General features: G+C 41.9%; 1 protein-coding gene across 2 annotated transcripts in view; it reads right to left on the bottom strand.

The window, feature by feature from the left end:
- LOC118815357 (guanine nucleotide exchange factor VAV3) overlaps window positions 1-15,000 on the bottom strand; it is a 176,535-nt gene that overhangs the window by 48,481 nt on the left and 113,054 nt on the right. For both annotated transcript variants that reach the window (XM_036581429.1, XM_036581420.1), the window contains exons 11-15: window positions 9,349-9,417; window positions 6,629-6,715; window positions 5,053-5,138; window positions 4,193-4,325; window positions 3,514-3,623 (exon numbers count right to left, since the gene is read on the bottom strand). In XM_036581429.1, the coding sequence (XP_036437322.1) occupies window positions 3,514-3,623; window positions 4,193-4,325; window positions 5,053-5,138; window positions 6,629-6,715; window positions 9,349-9,417 (485 nt within the window). The remainder of the gene's footprint in view (window positions 1-3,513; window positions 3,624-4,192; window positions 4,326-5,052; window positions 5,139-6,628; window positions 6,716-9,348; window positions 9,418-15,000) is intronic.

Here is a 15,000-nt window from a genome sequence, read left to right as displayed (position 1 = left end):
ATCTGAAAACATCCACAGGTGTTTCTGTCCATCCTTCCACTGTGAGAAGACGACTCAGCGCTGTGGGTCTGAAAGGATGTGTAGCTGTTCAAGAAGAACCTCACTGAGAAAAGGAGACGGACACATCAAACAAAGAAGCTGAACGATGGACTGACCACCCCAGAGTCCAGACCTCAACACCACTGAATGTGTTTGATTACTTCAGAAAATGATCAACCAGCTTCTAAGACTGAACTTTGGAGGTGTGTCTGCAGATTCTTTGAGGAGCTGAAAGTGAGTCTCCTGAACTGAGTGGAAGCTGGAATAAAGGTAAAGAGTGACTCACTGAACACTGGAAAAATTATATTACACTTAGTTGTTCATTTTTCCTGAAACTGAAAATGAATCGGCTGTTTTGACTGTAAATGAAAGATTTTTGGCCAGTATTAAAACACGTCAGTGTGTGTCAGAGGGAGTGATGTGAAGAGTGAGAGAGTAAGAAGCGTGAGCGTAGGAGTGAAAGAGAAAACATCATTAGCCTCTCAGTAGGGGACTGAGTGTAGTCCTGATTGGCTGCAAAGGGAACAAATGCTCGGCTTCAATTTCACTCCAAACTCATTCATTTAGTCAATTAATCTCCCTCCGTCTCTTTCTGTCCCCTTCTCTCTTCTTCTGTCTTCCGCACTCATCCCCTCTTTCATCTCCCAAACACTCCACACTCGGTGCGTCAGAGCTAATCAGCCGATCTGCTGTGTATGTGGCTCTGCATGCACTACACGCTGTAAACTAATTCTAGTTGTTGTCCTCACTCAGCTTCCATTTAGGAATCAAAATCACATTCATTTTCCTCATTTTCCCTCCTCTCTCTCTCCTTCCCTCCACTTTCTCTCCATCGCTGTTACTCTCCCTCTTCTCTCATCTGTCTCTCCACTTCCTGAACTGACACTAACTAGATTTCTGCCTCTCGTCCAGCTGGAGGTTTAACTCTTATACTGGCATTATGAAGGGAAACTTTCACGCAACTTGCTGCATGTTGTGAGCTGCCTGCAATATCATTTCTGTGCAACCTGACAGTTACAGGAAGCAACTCTAAAACAAAGTTGCATGCAACCAGGCAGTTACTCCACTAGACGGCCAAGTTAGCAACTCGATTTTTTGATACACTGTATAGTTTCTATATATTTTCAGCATTTTTATCTTCTCTGTACATTTTCCAGCTGTCTCTGATGTTCCTTTGTCGATATCTATATTTTACGCCTTTTTTAGTATATTTGCCTATTAATGCCTCACTCATTCTGTCCTAGAAGCACAAGTTCATTGAGGAGAGTGTCTCTCTCTTCCTTTTCATTGGAGTGTCTCACTCTTCTATTTCACTGATGAGAGCGTCTCACTTTTCTCTTTCATTGAGGAGAGCATCTCACTTTTCCCTTTCATCTTCTCTTTCACTGAGGATAGTGTCTCATTCTTCCCTTTCATTGAGGAGAGCATCTCACTCTTCTCTTTCACTGAGGAGAGCATCTCACTCTTCTCTTTCATAGAGGAGAGCGTCTCACTTTTCCTTTTTACTGAAGAGAGTATCTCACTCTTCTCTTTCATTGAGGAGAGCATCTCATTCTTCCCTTTCATTGAGGAGAGCATCTCACTCTTCTCTTTCACTGAGGAGAGCAACTCACTCTTCTCTTTCACTGAGGAGAGCATCTCACTCTTCTCTTTCATAGAGGAGAGCGTCTCACTTTTCCTTTTTACTGAGGAGAGTATCTCACTCTTCTCTTTCATTGAGGAGAGCATCTCATTCTTCTCTTTCACTGAGGAGAGCATCTCACTCTTCTCTTTCATAGAGGAGAGCGTCTCACTTTTCCTTTTTACTGAGGAGAGTATCTCACTCTTCTCTTTCATTGAGGAGAGCATCTCACTCATCTCTTTCACTGAGGAGAGCATCTCATTCTTCCCTTTCATTGAGGAGAGCATCTCACTCTTCTCTTTCACTGAGGAGAGCAACTCACTCTTCTCTTTCACTGAGGAGAGCATCTCACTCTTCTCTTTCATAGAGGAGAGCGTCTCACTTTTTCTTTTTACTGAGGAGAGTATCTCACTCTTCTCTTTCACTAAGGAGACCGTCTCACTTTTTAACCCCTTAAAATCTCAGGCTTATTACATACTAAGGCTTATAATTCAGTAACTACAGGGACTTCAATGCAAACTGGCTGAGCTATTCTTAGATTATGGAAGTGTGTAATATAACTTTGGACCTGCTAGTGGACCCAGGCCATTTAGGGGCTAATACCATTTTTCTGCCATTGGACCGCAGAAGAACTAGAAGTCCTCTGGTAGCTTTTTTATATCCTTTCAGTTCTTTGTAGGCGTCAGTTAGCTTCATTTTCAGAAGTGCTTCAAGAAGCCCCAGGTGGCCCAATATTTGGAGAGAATTTATGACCATCAGCTGACAATTCCTAATGACAGTGCTTGTCCTGCTTAACCAGCCCTAACGAATCAATTAAGGCCCAACGAGTTAAGACTTTACAACTGGGTGTACAAACCCTGCATGTACCACAATTATGATTTTTTGTAGTTAAATAAGTTTGAAGTAATATGATTCTTTAATGGTTCTTTAGTAGTAGACAATGTAGGTGTTCTTTAATAAAGACAATAGTTCTACATAGAACCATGAACAATCAAATAATTATTTGCATGCTTATACGGTTCTTTACATGGTGAAATCGTTCTTCAGATTGATGTGGAACGTGTTGTATATGGTTCTACATAAAATCTTTTTGAAAATGTTTCTATATAGCACCAAAAAGGGTTCTTCTACAGTTACGATGTCAAGCTTGTAATAACAGAAGAAAATTTTTTGGTGCTATACAGAACCATTTTCAAACAGGTTCTGTATAGAGCCATATTAAACACATTCTCCACCAATCTGAAGAACCATTTCACCATGCAAAGAACCATTTATTCATGCAAAGAGTTCTTTGAGTGTTCATGGTTCTACATAGAACTATTGTCTTCTTTACTAAAGAGCCCTTGAAGAGCCATCATATTTCAGTGTGTAGTGTTGTGTGAAAGCCTAGTCATGTAAAGCCAGCCTGAGGGCTGAGGTCAGCATAGTCCAAGCCCAGTAGGAGAAGAGCAGGTGTCCAAAATCTGCAGGTCACTGAAACCTGCATCGGTTCTCCTCCTCTATTCAGAGCCAGGCTGCAGACCTGTGCGTGCAGCACTTTTCATATCTGCTTGTAAATCAGGACAGCCCTGTGACTGGCAGTCTTGCGTGAGGCGCTCTCTGAGCGTATGTGAGTTCATGCCTGCATTGTTTACGCGGTAGAAAACGCCGGAGAGCTGCTGTTGGCACGTGGCCATGGCAGCGCGGGGACGGGGGATTATGTCTTTGTGTGTTGGCTGTCGGAGAACATGACAGCCAGGCTAAATATATCTGATTTATGAACAAACCTGAAATACAAGAGAAGCAAGTTTACGCTTCAGACCAACACACACACACACACACACACACACACACACACACATATATACACTCACATGGCCATGCCGAACTGTTCCAGCCACTTCTTCTTCAGCTCTTTGGTCTTGAAGAAAAACTCAAAGCCGTTCTGGCCCTGGTTGTGCGTGAGGTAGAACCCGTAGGACCACTGCGATAGAGAACATGAAAACAAAATCACACATTCAGAGAGATGCAGCATCATCTTAAAAACAATTACACTGATTGGTTTCAAAATTTCTGCATAATTAAACGGTTAAAGTTACACTATGTCAGTTTTGGGGATCTGGTGGAGAGGTTTCTTTACTCTCTACCTCTCTTTTTCCCTTTCTCTCTCTATACCCTTTCTCTTTCTCTCTTTCTTTCTCTTTACTCTCTGCTTCTCTGTCTCTCTCTATACCCTCTCTCTCTCTATACCCTCTCTCTCTATACCCTCTCTCTCTCTCTCTCTAATTGATGTTGAACAGTGTGATGTATATGGTGTAATAATCTAGTGAAATGTTGTGTGATGTAATATTACAAACATCATGTTTCTTCATTTAACCACTGCAGTGTGTGTGTGTGTGTGTGTGTGTGTGTGTGTGTGTGTGAGCAGTCACAGATGGTGTTTCCATTAAATGCACATACACACACACACACACACACACACACACACACACACACAGATTATAACAGATAACTGTAATGAGATGACTCTCTCTCTCTCTCTCTCTCTCCCACCTTTCTGTTCTCCTTGTCTGAGGTGGGGTTGTTGGTGATCTTGAAGTTGTGGAGGTCGATCACCTCCTTCATTTCATACACGTCTCCCCTCCGCTTACACACAATCACCGCCGCGTCGAACAGGAAGATGTGCCTGCAGCGGCGGAGAAAGACCAGAGTCATCGCAGATTAACCTATCTAGAACCTTTAGTACTTTAAAAGTATCATAAAACATTCACCTATCTAGAACCTTTAGTACTTTAAAAGTATCATAAAACAGTAAATAAACAGCATAAAGTCTGCAGATAAAAGAATGAGCACAATAAAAATATGAAGTAAAAATGTAAGAAATATAAGAATTAATCACCTGAACCTTTTACTCAGTTATTAATCTTAAGACACAGTCAGTTATTAAGAATCATTCAGTACCTACTATGAATTATTCAGTATCTACAATGAATTATTCAGTATCTAAAATGAATTATTGAGTATCTACAATGAATTATTCAGTATCTACAATGAATTATTGAGTATCTACTATGAATTATTCAGTATCTACTATGAATCATATAAAACTGAGATTTGTTTCTGAATTGTAAACATTAATTAGTCATTTGTTCTCTAATTTAAGGCTTTCCTGCTGTGGATGTTTTGACTTGTGGAGTCACTAATCACCAATCACTCCACTGAGTGACTTTAACAAATGAAGAGGATTACAAAAGAGAAAACAAAAGGAAAGAAAGAAAAGAGAAAGAGAGAGTTTGTGTTGCTGGTCCTGTGCCAGGTCTGCGGTGTGCGTGAGGAGATGGTATCTGGTGTGTTTGGAGTTTTTATGTTTGTTTTTTTTTTTTTAGCTGTAATTCCCGCCTCTGTCAGCTGACCTGTCCTGTTTGGCTCGTTTGTCCACTGAAGCTACTCGAACCTCTCCGTCGCCCTTCGGTCTCCCGTAGTTACTCAGAGGCTGATTCTGCAGAAAAACAAAACAAAGCAAATCAAAACAAAAACAGTGATTAGCAGAGAGCACATGCTCAGCTCACAGCTCCGGTGGAAAGTCTGTGGTCACCTGACTGGTGTATGATTTGGTAAACAGACTCAAATTTCATCCCTTACTGCAAACGCAGTCCATCAGCCAAGATGTGTGTGGTGTCTGAAGTTTGCTTATTTAGTTTTACACTAGCGCTATGAGGTTAGTATAGCTAACAAGTAATAGAGGCCTATATCCCACCAATTAGCATGATGCTAACTGCATGTCTGAATCATCTGAAACCATGTAAATTGGTTCATTATTGGTTCAATTGACTTAATAGTGGCTTCTGACTCTGTATGACTCACTGTTATCTTTAAACTTGGACTAAATTCAGACTTTTCAATGGCTCCTACTGTTTAGTACTACTGTACTACTATATGATGTACATAAGATATGCATAAACCATATAGATATACAAATACAAAATTTACTGATGCCATATAGAGTCAGTTCACAGTTCAAAAGTCTGAAATCAGTAACCAGCAAGATCTGAGGTTTAACAGTATACATGAAAGTGGGCTCACTATTTGGAAAATAGGTCATTGTTGGCCTTTTAATTTATGTGTTATAAATGCTTATTAATGACTTTAAGGTGTTTATAAACTAAGGAATAACCATTAATTATTTCATAAACCTTTATAAGGATATCCCTACTGTAAAGTATCGTAAAGTGGTACCAATAAATACCATTCATTAACGTTTTATAAAGGTGGTCTCATTGCAAAGTAGTTCCAACTAATAGTACCATAATACACACCGATCAGGCATAACATTATGACCACTTGTTTCTACCCTCATTGTCCATTTTATCAGCTCCACTTACTATATAGGTGCACTTTGTAGTTCTACAGTTACAGACTGTAGTCCATCTGTTTCTCTGCATACTTTGTTAGCCCCCTTTTACCCTGTTCTTCAGTGGTCAGGACCCCCATGGACCCTCACAGAGCAGGTACTATTTGGGTGGTGGATCATTCTCAGCACTGCAGTAACACTGACATGGTGGTGGTGTGTTAGTGTGTGTTGTGGAGTTTTTAAACACCTCAGTGTCACTGCTGGACTGAGAATAGTCCACCAACCTACTGTGAGCAGCATCCTGTGACCACTGATGAAGGACTAGAGCATGACCAACACAAACTGTGCAGCAGCAGATGAGCTATCGTCTCTGACTTTACATCTACAGGGTGAACCGACAAGGTAGGAGTGTCTGATAGAGTGGACAGTGAGTGGACACAGTGTTTAAAGACACCAGCAGCACCACTGTTTCTGTGGTTCTCTATAGATTCCTGATACTTATTAGGTTCTCCACAGATTTCTGATACTCACAAGGTTCTCTGTAGGTTTCTGTGGTTCTCTGCAGATTTATAATACTTATCAGGTTCTCTATTGATTTCTAATACTTATCAGGTTCTCCTCCAATTTCTGATACTTACGAGGTTCTCTATAGATTTCTGATACTGGTCGATCTCCCTCAGCGTCTCATTGTCTCTCTTCACTTCGTTGACGTACTGGGCCAAGTCCTACACACACACACACACACACACACACACACACACACACACACACACACACACACACAGTGTTTAGAGTTTATAGTGATGAGGCTGGACTTTAACTCCACCACTGCTCCTCACACACCCTTCACACAAACTCAACTTCCTCATGAACACTCAGACTGCACACAAAACCACACACTACTGTCCACACACTGTAACTAATGAATGATCCTATAATAATATTATCATATTTAGGATGGTAGCATACGGTTCTGAAAATACACCCCCCACTCATGATGTTTCTTTGACCACAAACATCTTTAAAAAAAGAGGGGGATACAATTAAAGAGAGAGGGAAAGAAAGGGAGAGAGACCCCAGCTTAACATTAATATGTGCTATAAAACACTAAAATATAGCAAAATTTGGATTAGATGTAGTCTGTTAAATAATGGCAGTGTAATAATAATAATAATAATAACAAATAAATAAATAAATAAATAAATAATTAAAAAAAAGTAATAATAATAATAAATTATATTAATTATTTTACTATGTTATATTTTTGTATAGCCTAATATTATATAAATGATACTGTAGAACAATACGTTTTATTTATTTATTTATTTATTTATGTATTTATTTATAGCAAATCTGGCTCAGACTCATTTTTTATCATCAGATATATAAAACACATACATACGTAACTAATGTAAACTGTATAAAAACCTTATATGATAATAATATGATTTACATTATTTCAAATTTTGACAGTTCAGCCAAACAGAGAGCACTGTTCTGATGGCAAAACACAGTGAGATGATCACTGCATGAAGAGCACAATAGTATTTTAATAACTTTAAAACAGAATTCATTTCATGTGTGCAGTCATGTGTATATATCAGTGTATGTATTTTACAACGGCTTCAAGCGCTGAGCCAATCAGATTTTAGTACATGTAAATGCACATGGTGAATAGGCCTGATTCTGATTCTTAAAGCGTTCAGGATTTCCTTTCGTAGGCAGTAAGGTCACCACTAGCCCTCGGCAGCTGAGCGGGAAGCGGCCAGAATTCATGCATTCCCGAATGAGAGAGAGGGAGAGAGAGACAGAGCGAGCGAGCGAGTTTTTACCCGTCTCCCGCTGTTCCGTTCCCCCAGCAGTGCCTTGCTAGCCTCTCATCCATCACGCGCCGTTGGCTAATCAGGTGCTAAAGGAGCTGTTCACGGCACTCCACGCCGATAGCAGGAGCACTTGAGGAGGTTAACCGCGTTAGCCCCACACCCCAATCAATGCTAAGTGGCTAATTTAGCCAAATGAAATCATCACAGCCCCTCCACGCTAGCAGCACTCCTCTCCCCGGCGTGATCCGCCTCAATTAGAGCGCGCTCACCTGTCAGGACGCATTCGCCGCCATCTTGATCATCAGAGAGTCGAGAGCGGCCCGCATTGATTTTCAGAGAGATGATTTCATAGGAAAACACGGCGTCAGACGTGAGGGGAAAGTACAGCATACGGCACCAAAGAGAGGCCTCAGACGAGCCCTGGGCTGCGGACCTCAAAGAAAGGCCTCACCGATAGTGAAAGTGTTTTAATCGGAGTTACACTGACCGTCAAACGTTGAGGAACACCTACACAGCTGGGGTCAGCACTGAACGAAGGATCCTGAATTACACAAATATGCAGCACATATCTGTATAAAGACGTGGTTCAGCCATAAGGACAGGCTGTTTACGTGGAGCTTAGCTTTAAATTTCACATCAACAAGGCAACCAGACCCAATATGCAACAAGTCCAGAGCACAGAGATCCAACATTCTCCAGTAAACATCAACAAACCCAGATAGTGGACTGGTCTATGATAGTGTGTCTATGTTGCTCTCCCATCCATACTGGTTTATTTGGACTTTTGGTTCCAGCCTACGCACCAGCATTTAGATGGTAATGTTTTTTGCAAAATGATGGGGTTTGGTGGAGTAAGATGGTGTTTGGTGGAGTATGATGGTGTTTGGTGGAGAATGCAGGTGTTTGGTGGAGTATGATAGTGTTTTGGAGATTGTTAGAGTCTGGTAGAGAATGCTGGTGTTTGGAGAGGAATGATGAAGTTGCATGGAGAAATATCATGCAGCATGTTGGAGAATGATGATAGAGAATGATGGTGTTTGGTGGAGATGGCGGGTGTTTGGTGGAGAATGCAGCGTGTTGGAGAATGATGATAGAGAATGATGGTGTTTGGTGGAGAACGATGATGGAAAATGATGGTGTTTGGTGGAGAATACTTGTGTTTGGTGGAGAATGTTGAGTGTTTGGTGGAGAACTGAAGAATGACAGTGTCTCATTGAAAATACTGATCTTTGGTGCAGAATGATGGGGTTTGATGGAGAACGATGGATGTTTTGTGGAGAATGTGCTGGTGTTTGTTCGTGAGTTTTGGTGTTTGATGGAGAACCGCGGCGTTTGCGAATTATAGTGTTTGGTTGAGAATGCTGGTGTTTGTTCATTAACATTGACGCTTGATGAAGAAGTCTGGTGTTTAGTGGATAGTGTGGGTCTCTCTTGAAGGACTGGTCTGTCATACAAAATGTTGGACAATGGTAGTATTTGACAAGAAATGTGTGCCTTGGCCTTTATTTAACAATTCCATTCAAATATGAACTCACCTTCATGGCGTCCAGAGCTTTGCGCAGGTTGCTCTTGTCCGTGCCGTCATTAGTGTGTTTTACCAATTCCTGTTAAGACAAGGAAAAAGAAACGTTTAGCACAGTTTGTAGCACTTTCTCCTTCTACAAGAGAAGCTTGTCTCTGATGCTAATTATCGCCCTTGTGTTTGAGTTTTGTCCTGTCAGACAGAAGGAGTGCTGGGCTGTCGGCATTAGAGCCTCCATCTCAGCTTAACTGCACATGCAGCATCATGTGAATCACTCGCAAGTGCTGCTCTCCCGTTCACACACTGCCATCCTCTACTTAACACTGCTGAAACCCAGCGAAACAAACAGGCGCAAATAATCATCGTGATTACCAGTTTGAACATGCACACCAGCACCGCACCTCCGTACAAACACACATCCACCAACAAACTCTCTCACTCTCTCTCTCTCTCAGAGCTGCAAACGATATCCCGACCAGCATCAGGGTTTCAAGAATTGAAATGAGAAATAAAACTCTTTCGGCTCAGTCTGAGATTGCCTCCGTGCTCCTGGGCGGCGTAAACAAGGCATCTGGGCCGTGTTCAGGGATAAGCAAGGCTAGCACGCACACACCTCACGCAGCCTTTCCTCCTGCCTGATAAATGGCTTCCCTTCGGCCTGCCGGATAGATTGCCAGCCGACAGCAGTCAAATCCCCGCCTCGGTCGAGCTGAACCTGTGTATTATTATCACCTGCAAGACCGACACCATCTTATTTTTCATCCTCACTTGGTCTGCTCTCACACAAAGAGAGGCAGAGGGACTGAGAGGGAGATGGAGAGAGAGGGAAGGAGGAAGGGAGGGAAGAGACATGACTGTTCCCATGTACACTATGTAGCCAAAAATATGTGGACACCCTTAATAACATGCAATCTCCATAGACAAGCATTGGCGGTAGAATGGGTTGTACTAAAGAGCTCAGTGACTTTAAGTGTTGCCACAAGTCACTTACTGTAATTTGTACCCTGCTAGATCTGCCCAACTGGCAGTGCTATTATTGTGAAATGGAGGCATCTAGGAGCAACAACAGCTCAGCAGTTGCTGGGCCTCCGAGTGCTGAAGCACAAGAATATTGCCTATACTCTGTTGCATTGATCACTACAGACTTCTTACCTGCCTTTGAAAGCAATATCATCAAAAGAACTGTGTGTCAGTAGCTTCATGAAATTACATGCCTAAAAATCATCTGGAACTGTGTAAAGCAAAGTGGTGTAAAACCATGTTCTCTGATGGATGGACCCGAGTTTGGTGGACGCCAAGAGACGCTACCTACCAGAATGCATAGTACCAACAGTAAAGTTTGGTGGAGGAGGGATGATGGGCTGGGGCTGTTTTTCAGGCTCCTCAGTTCCAGTGAAGGGTGGTGTTGATGTTACAGAATACAAAGATATTTTACACAGTTATCTGCTTCCAGCTTTGTGTCAGCAGTTTGGGGAAGAGCCGTTCCTGTTCCAGCATGACTGAGTCCCTGTGCACAAAGCCGCTGCATAACTGCTCCTGTCCTCAACCCCACTTAATTGGAACCTTGTGAGCCACGCCTTCACAGCCAACATTATACCTGTCCTCAAAAATGCTTTAACTTCTCACTCCAAAATCTTGAGGAAAGCCTTCTCAGAAGATTAGAGGCTGGTATCGCTGCAAAGACGGTCAACTCCATATTAATGTCCATGGTTTTGGAACAGGTGTCCAACAAGTGCATATAGGTGTGATGGTAAGGTGTCCACTAACTACAGTTGGGTTTCACACCCCCACTTTTAACACATTTTACCCTGAATTTATCCCTGGCTTTAGTTTTTCTCATTACTTTGTTCTTCCTCTCTACTTTCTTTACCGTAAAAAAGAGAATTTAGCACGAGGCCCACTCACAGGACACCAAACGAGTGTGCAGTTTAGTGCAGCCAAGTATTGTATTTGTTTAGCCAAAATATTTAGATGATGGGAAAGTGCCATAAGTTCTTGATGGCAAGTTCCAAGACAGTTTAACTAAACACTGAACTGTCCAACAGGTTCTAGGTATTAACTGAATAAGTATTTGGTACAAACTCCACTGTGCAGTGTAATTATTTTGGTTAAAAAGTACCCTGTAGTACTTTGTACACAAAAGTACAAAGTACTATAATGTACAACATGTCTTATATAGTATATACTAAACTATATCTGGGCTGTAATTGACAGCAATGATGCTTACCGCGGCTTTACTGAGCCTTTATTATTTACTTCAGAAAACTTTTGTATTTTGTGTATTATTTATGCCATAATCAGTGTTTCTGATTTACTTTACAGCCTAAACATGTGACTTTACAGTGGATTTACAGTGTGCATGTTTGTGTTTACCACCTTGTTACTCTAGATAATTACGAGGTATTTTATGGTGACCTTTATCAGCTTGATATCTAGAACCCATGTGCCAAACACAAGGCCCAATCCTATTAGGCCTGCAAAATTATTTTAATTTTCTGTAAATATTAACCCATTTCACCATGAGCTGCACTACAGTTCTCAGTTTGTACTGCGACGTAATGTATGCTCGCACCCCCCTCCCCAATAATGATCAATGAGACAGCACCACCATAAAAAAAAAGATGTTGTGTCCAGTTCAAGCGAATGGGCAGTTTTAAAAACCTACTGTGCACTGAGGACATTTAAAGAGGTTTAGCAGTATCTGCAGCCAATGTAGTCTATTGTTTTATACAAAACAATTTGCTTTTATTTAAAATTATTTTTGAATCGGTCATATTTTGAACAAACATTGGTCAGTTGGGATCACAAAACACAGCTGGTCCATGGATGTTGAGATGTTTTAATACGGCCCTTTTAGCAGTTGAGTCTGACACCCCTGATCTAGAACCTGTCTGGCATTTCAGCGTAATTTAGTTGACCTGTCTCAGAACTTACCACCATGTTACCCAAAATAATTATCTAGTACTTTGGGATCTGCACCTCAAACTTAGCTGAGAGGTACAGATCCCCACTGGTGACATCCTGTATAAATAACTATAATACGTGGCCACGACTTAGTAAGCATGGGAATTAGGTCCTAATGTGTGGCTACAACTTAGTAATGTGTGGGAATGAGATCCTAATGTGTGGCTACAACTTAGTAATGTGTGGGAATGAGATCCTAATGCGTGGCTACAACTTAGTAATGTGTGGGAATTAGGTCCTAATGTGTGGCTACAACTTAGTAATGTGTGGGAATGAGATCCTAATGCGTGGCTACAACTTAGTAATATGTAGGAATGAGATCCTAATGCGTGGCCACGACTTAGTAAGGTGTGGGAATTAGGTCCTAATGTGTGGGAATGAGATCCTTATGCATGGCCACGACTTAGTAAGGCGTAGGAATGAGATCCTAATGCGTGGCTACAACTTAGTAATGTGTGGGAATGAGATCCTTATGCATGGCCACGACTTAGTAAGGCGTAGGAATGAGATCCTAATGCATGGCCACGACTTAGTAAGGCGTGGGAATTAGGTCCTAATGCATGGCCACGACTTAGTAAGGCGTGGGAATTAGGTCCTAATGTGTGGCCACGACTTAGTAAGGCATGGGAACGAGATCCTAATGCGTGGCCACGACTTAGTAAGGCATGTAAACAAGATCCTAATGTGTGGCCCTGACTTCGTAATGCATTCCCATGCGTTAATATGGAGTGGCCACGCATTTTTTTATTTATACGGGATGTTACCAGCAGGGCTCCATAGTGAGGTGCAGATTAATACCTGGACCTTAATATCTAGAACTTAAGAGGCTGTAAAAGGAAGGGTTACCAATATGATTATATATTGAACATGTTCTATGTAAAGGAATAGAGTAAACAAGTAAAGGCTATTTAGCTACATCAGCTCAGTGCAGCATATTATGGAAAGTTTACCAGCCTAAAAACCTTTTTGGATGCTGTTTGAAAGCACTTCATGAATAATTTTGTTAAAGCAGAACTTAATTTTGTAATGCTGGTTAATGTATTATATCTTATCATTGTTACTACTTTTAAATGGCATTTATCCATGATTATTTACTGCTATGTGGCAGTTTAATCAGTGCTATCATTACAAATATCACCTTTTATTCTGCACTTTGGGTCAATGTTGATCATAACTGTTGAGCCTGGTCCAGTTTCAGACTGAAAGCTTGATGTTGCAGTTTGGGTCGAGCTATGACTCTAAACCTGGTGCTGTGGGTCAGATCAGGTTTGGACATAAAGTTCTCAGGCTGTATTCAGGTTCCAAACCAAAGTTTCAGGCCTGAATAAAGCTCTAGCCAGCGGTGGTGCTGGTTTCTAGTATAAGGAACACAGTGAGCTTTACAAGTGGGTGTTGCTTCCCTGAGTTAAGGTGAAAGAGAGACAGAAAGGAAGTAGGAAAATCTGGCCTGAACAGTACGAGGAAAAAAGAAGATTCTGGGAAGTGTCTTCTGCAGGGTTACTGGTATTGCAGAATGAAGGCTCCGTCAGGCTGCAGTCCAACAGGAAGAAAAGCATGAGTGCTGTCCTCAGTCAACAGCAATAGCAACTGTTCCACGTGTACAACTTACTGCTTAATCTTATCAAATAAAGTTCTTAATAGTTACTGCTGTTGTACCTGAGCAGGGCAGGGCCCAGTGATAAGGGGGCAGTGGACGCCTCTGAGCTGCTCTCTTCAGCGCCGAGCTCACTGACCCAAATCTCTCTGAACAACAACAAACCCAGATATTGGCTCGGTCTGCTGCACTTCAGTGTGATAGATGACGTCTCTAGAATGGTCTCTTCGTTCACACTAGGTCGTCTGAATGGATCTCTAACTGGAACGGTCTAAGGCCAGTGTGATTTACTGGAGTTAGATGTTGGTGTTAAATAGAGAATGTTGGTGCTGCAAAAGGACGATGAAGAATTCAGGATACTGCTGGTAGAGAATATTGGAGAACGATGACTGGTGAAGAATTATGGTGTCTGTTGGAGAACAGTGGTGTTTGGTAGAGAATGATGGGTAAAGAACGTTGGTGGTTGGTGGAGAAATGGGGTGTTGGGTGGAGAATGATGGTGTCGGAGAGTGATGGTGTTTAGTGAAAAAGGTGGATTTTAGATGGAGGATACTGGTGTTTGGTGGAGAATGTGGGGTTTTGGGCACAGAATGATGGTGCTTGGTGGAGGATGATGTCAGAGAATTAAGTGATCCTTATTAAATTTCACCTCCTCATTTAACCCATCCGTACAGTGAAACACCACATACACACTAGTGAACACACACACTAGGGGGCAGTGAGCACACTTGCCCGGAGCAGTGGGCAGCCCTTTCCGCAGCGCCCCGGGAGCAGTTGGGGGTTAGGTGCCTTGCTCAAGGGCACCTCAGTCACATACTGTCGGCTCAGTGAGAAAGAAGGTGTTTGTTGGAGAATGATGTCAGGGAACGCTGGTGTTTGTTGGAGAATGTTGGTGTTTGTTGAGGACTGTTGGCGTTTTTTGTGGAGAATGTGGATGGTGTTTGGTGAAGAATAATGATGTTTGGTGGAGGATGATGATGTTGAAGATGATGGCGCTTGGTGGAGAATGTAGGTGTTGGGCAGAGAAAGACGGTGTTTGCTGGAGAATGATGGTGCTGAAGAATGATGGTATTTCATGGACAGTGATGGTGTTTGGTTAAGAATATG

Source organism: Colossoma macropomum, unplaced genomic scaffold (assembly GCF_904425465.1).
Source record: "Colossoma macropomum unplaced genomic scaffold, Colossoma_macropomum, whole genome shotgun sequence".
NCBI lineage: Eukaryota > Metazoa > Chordata > Actinopteri > Characiformes > Serrasalmidae > Colossoma > Colossoma macropomum.
Note: the sequence above shows the minus strand (reverse complement) of the source record. Positions and strands in the feature narration are given on the sequence as shown.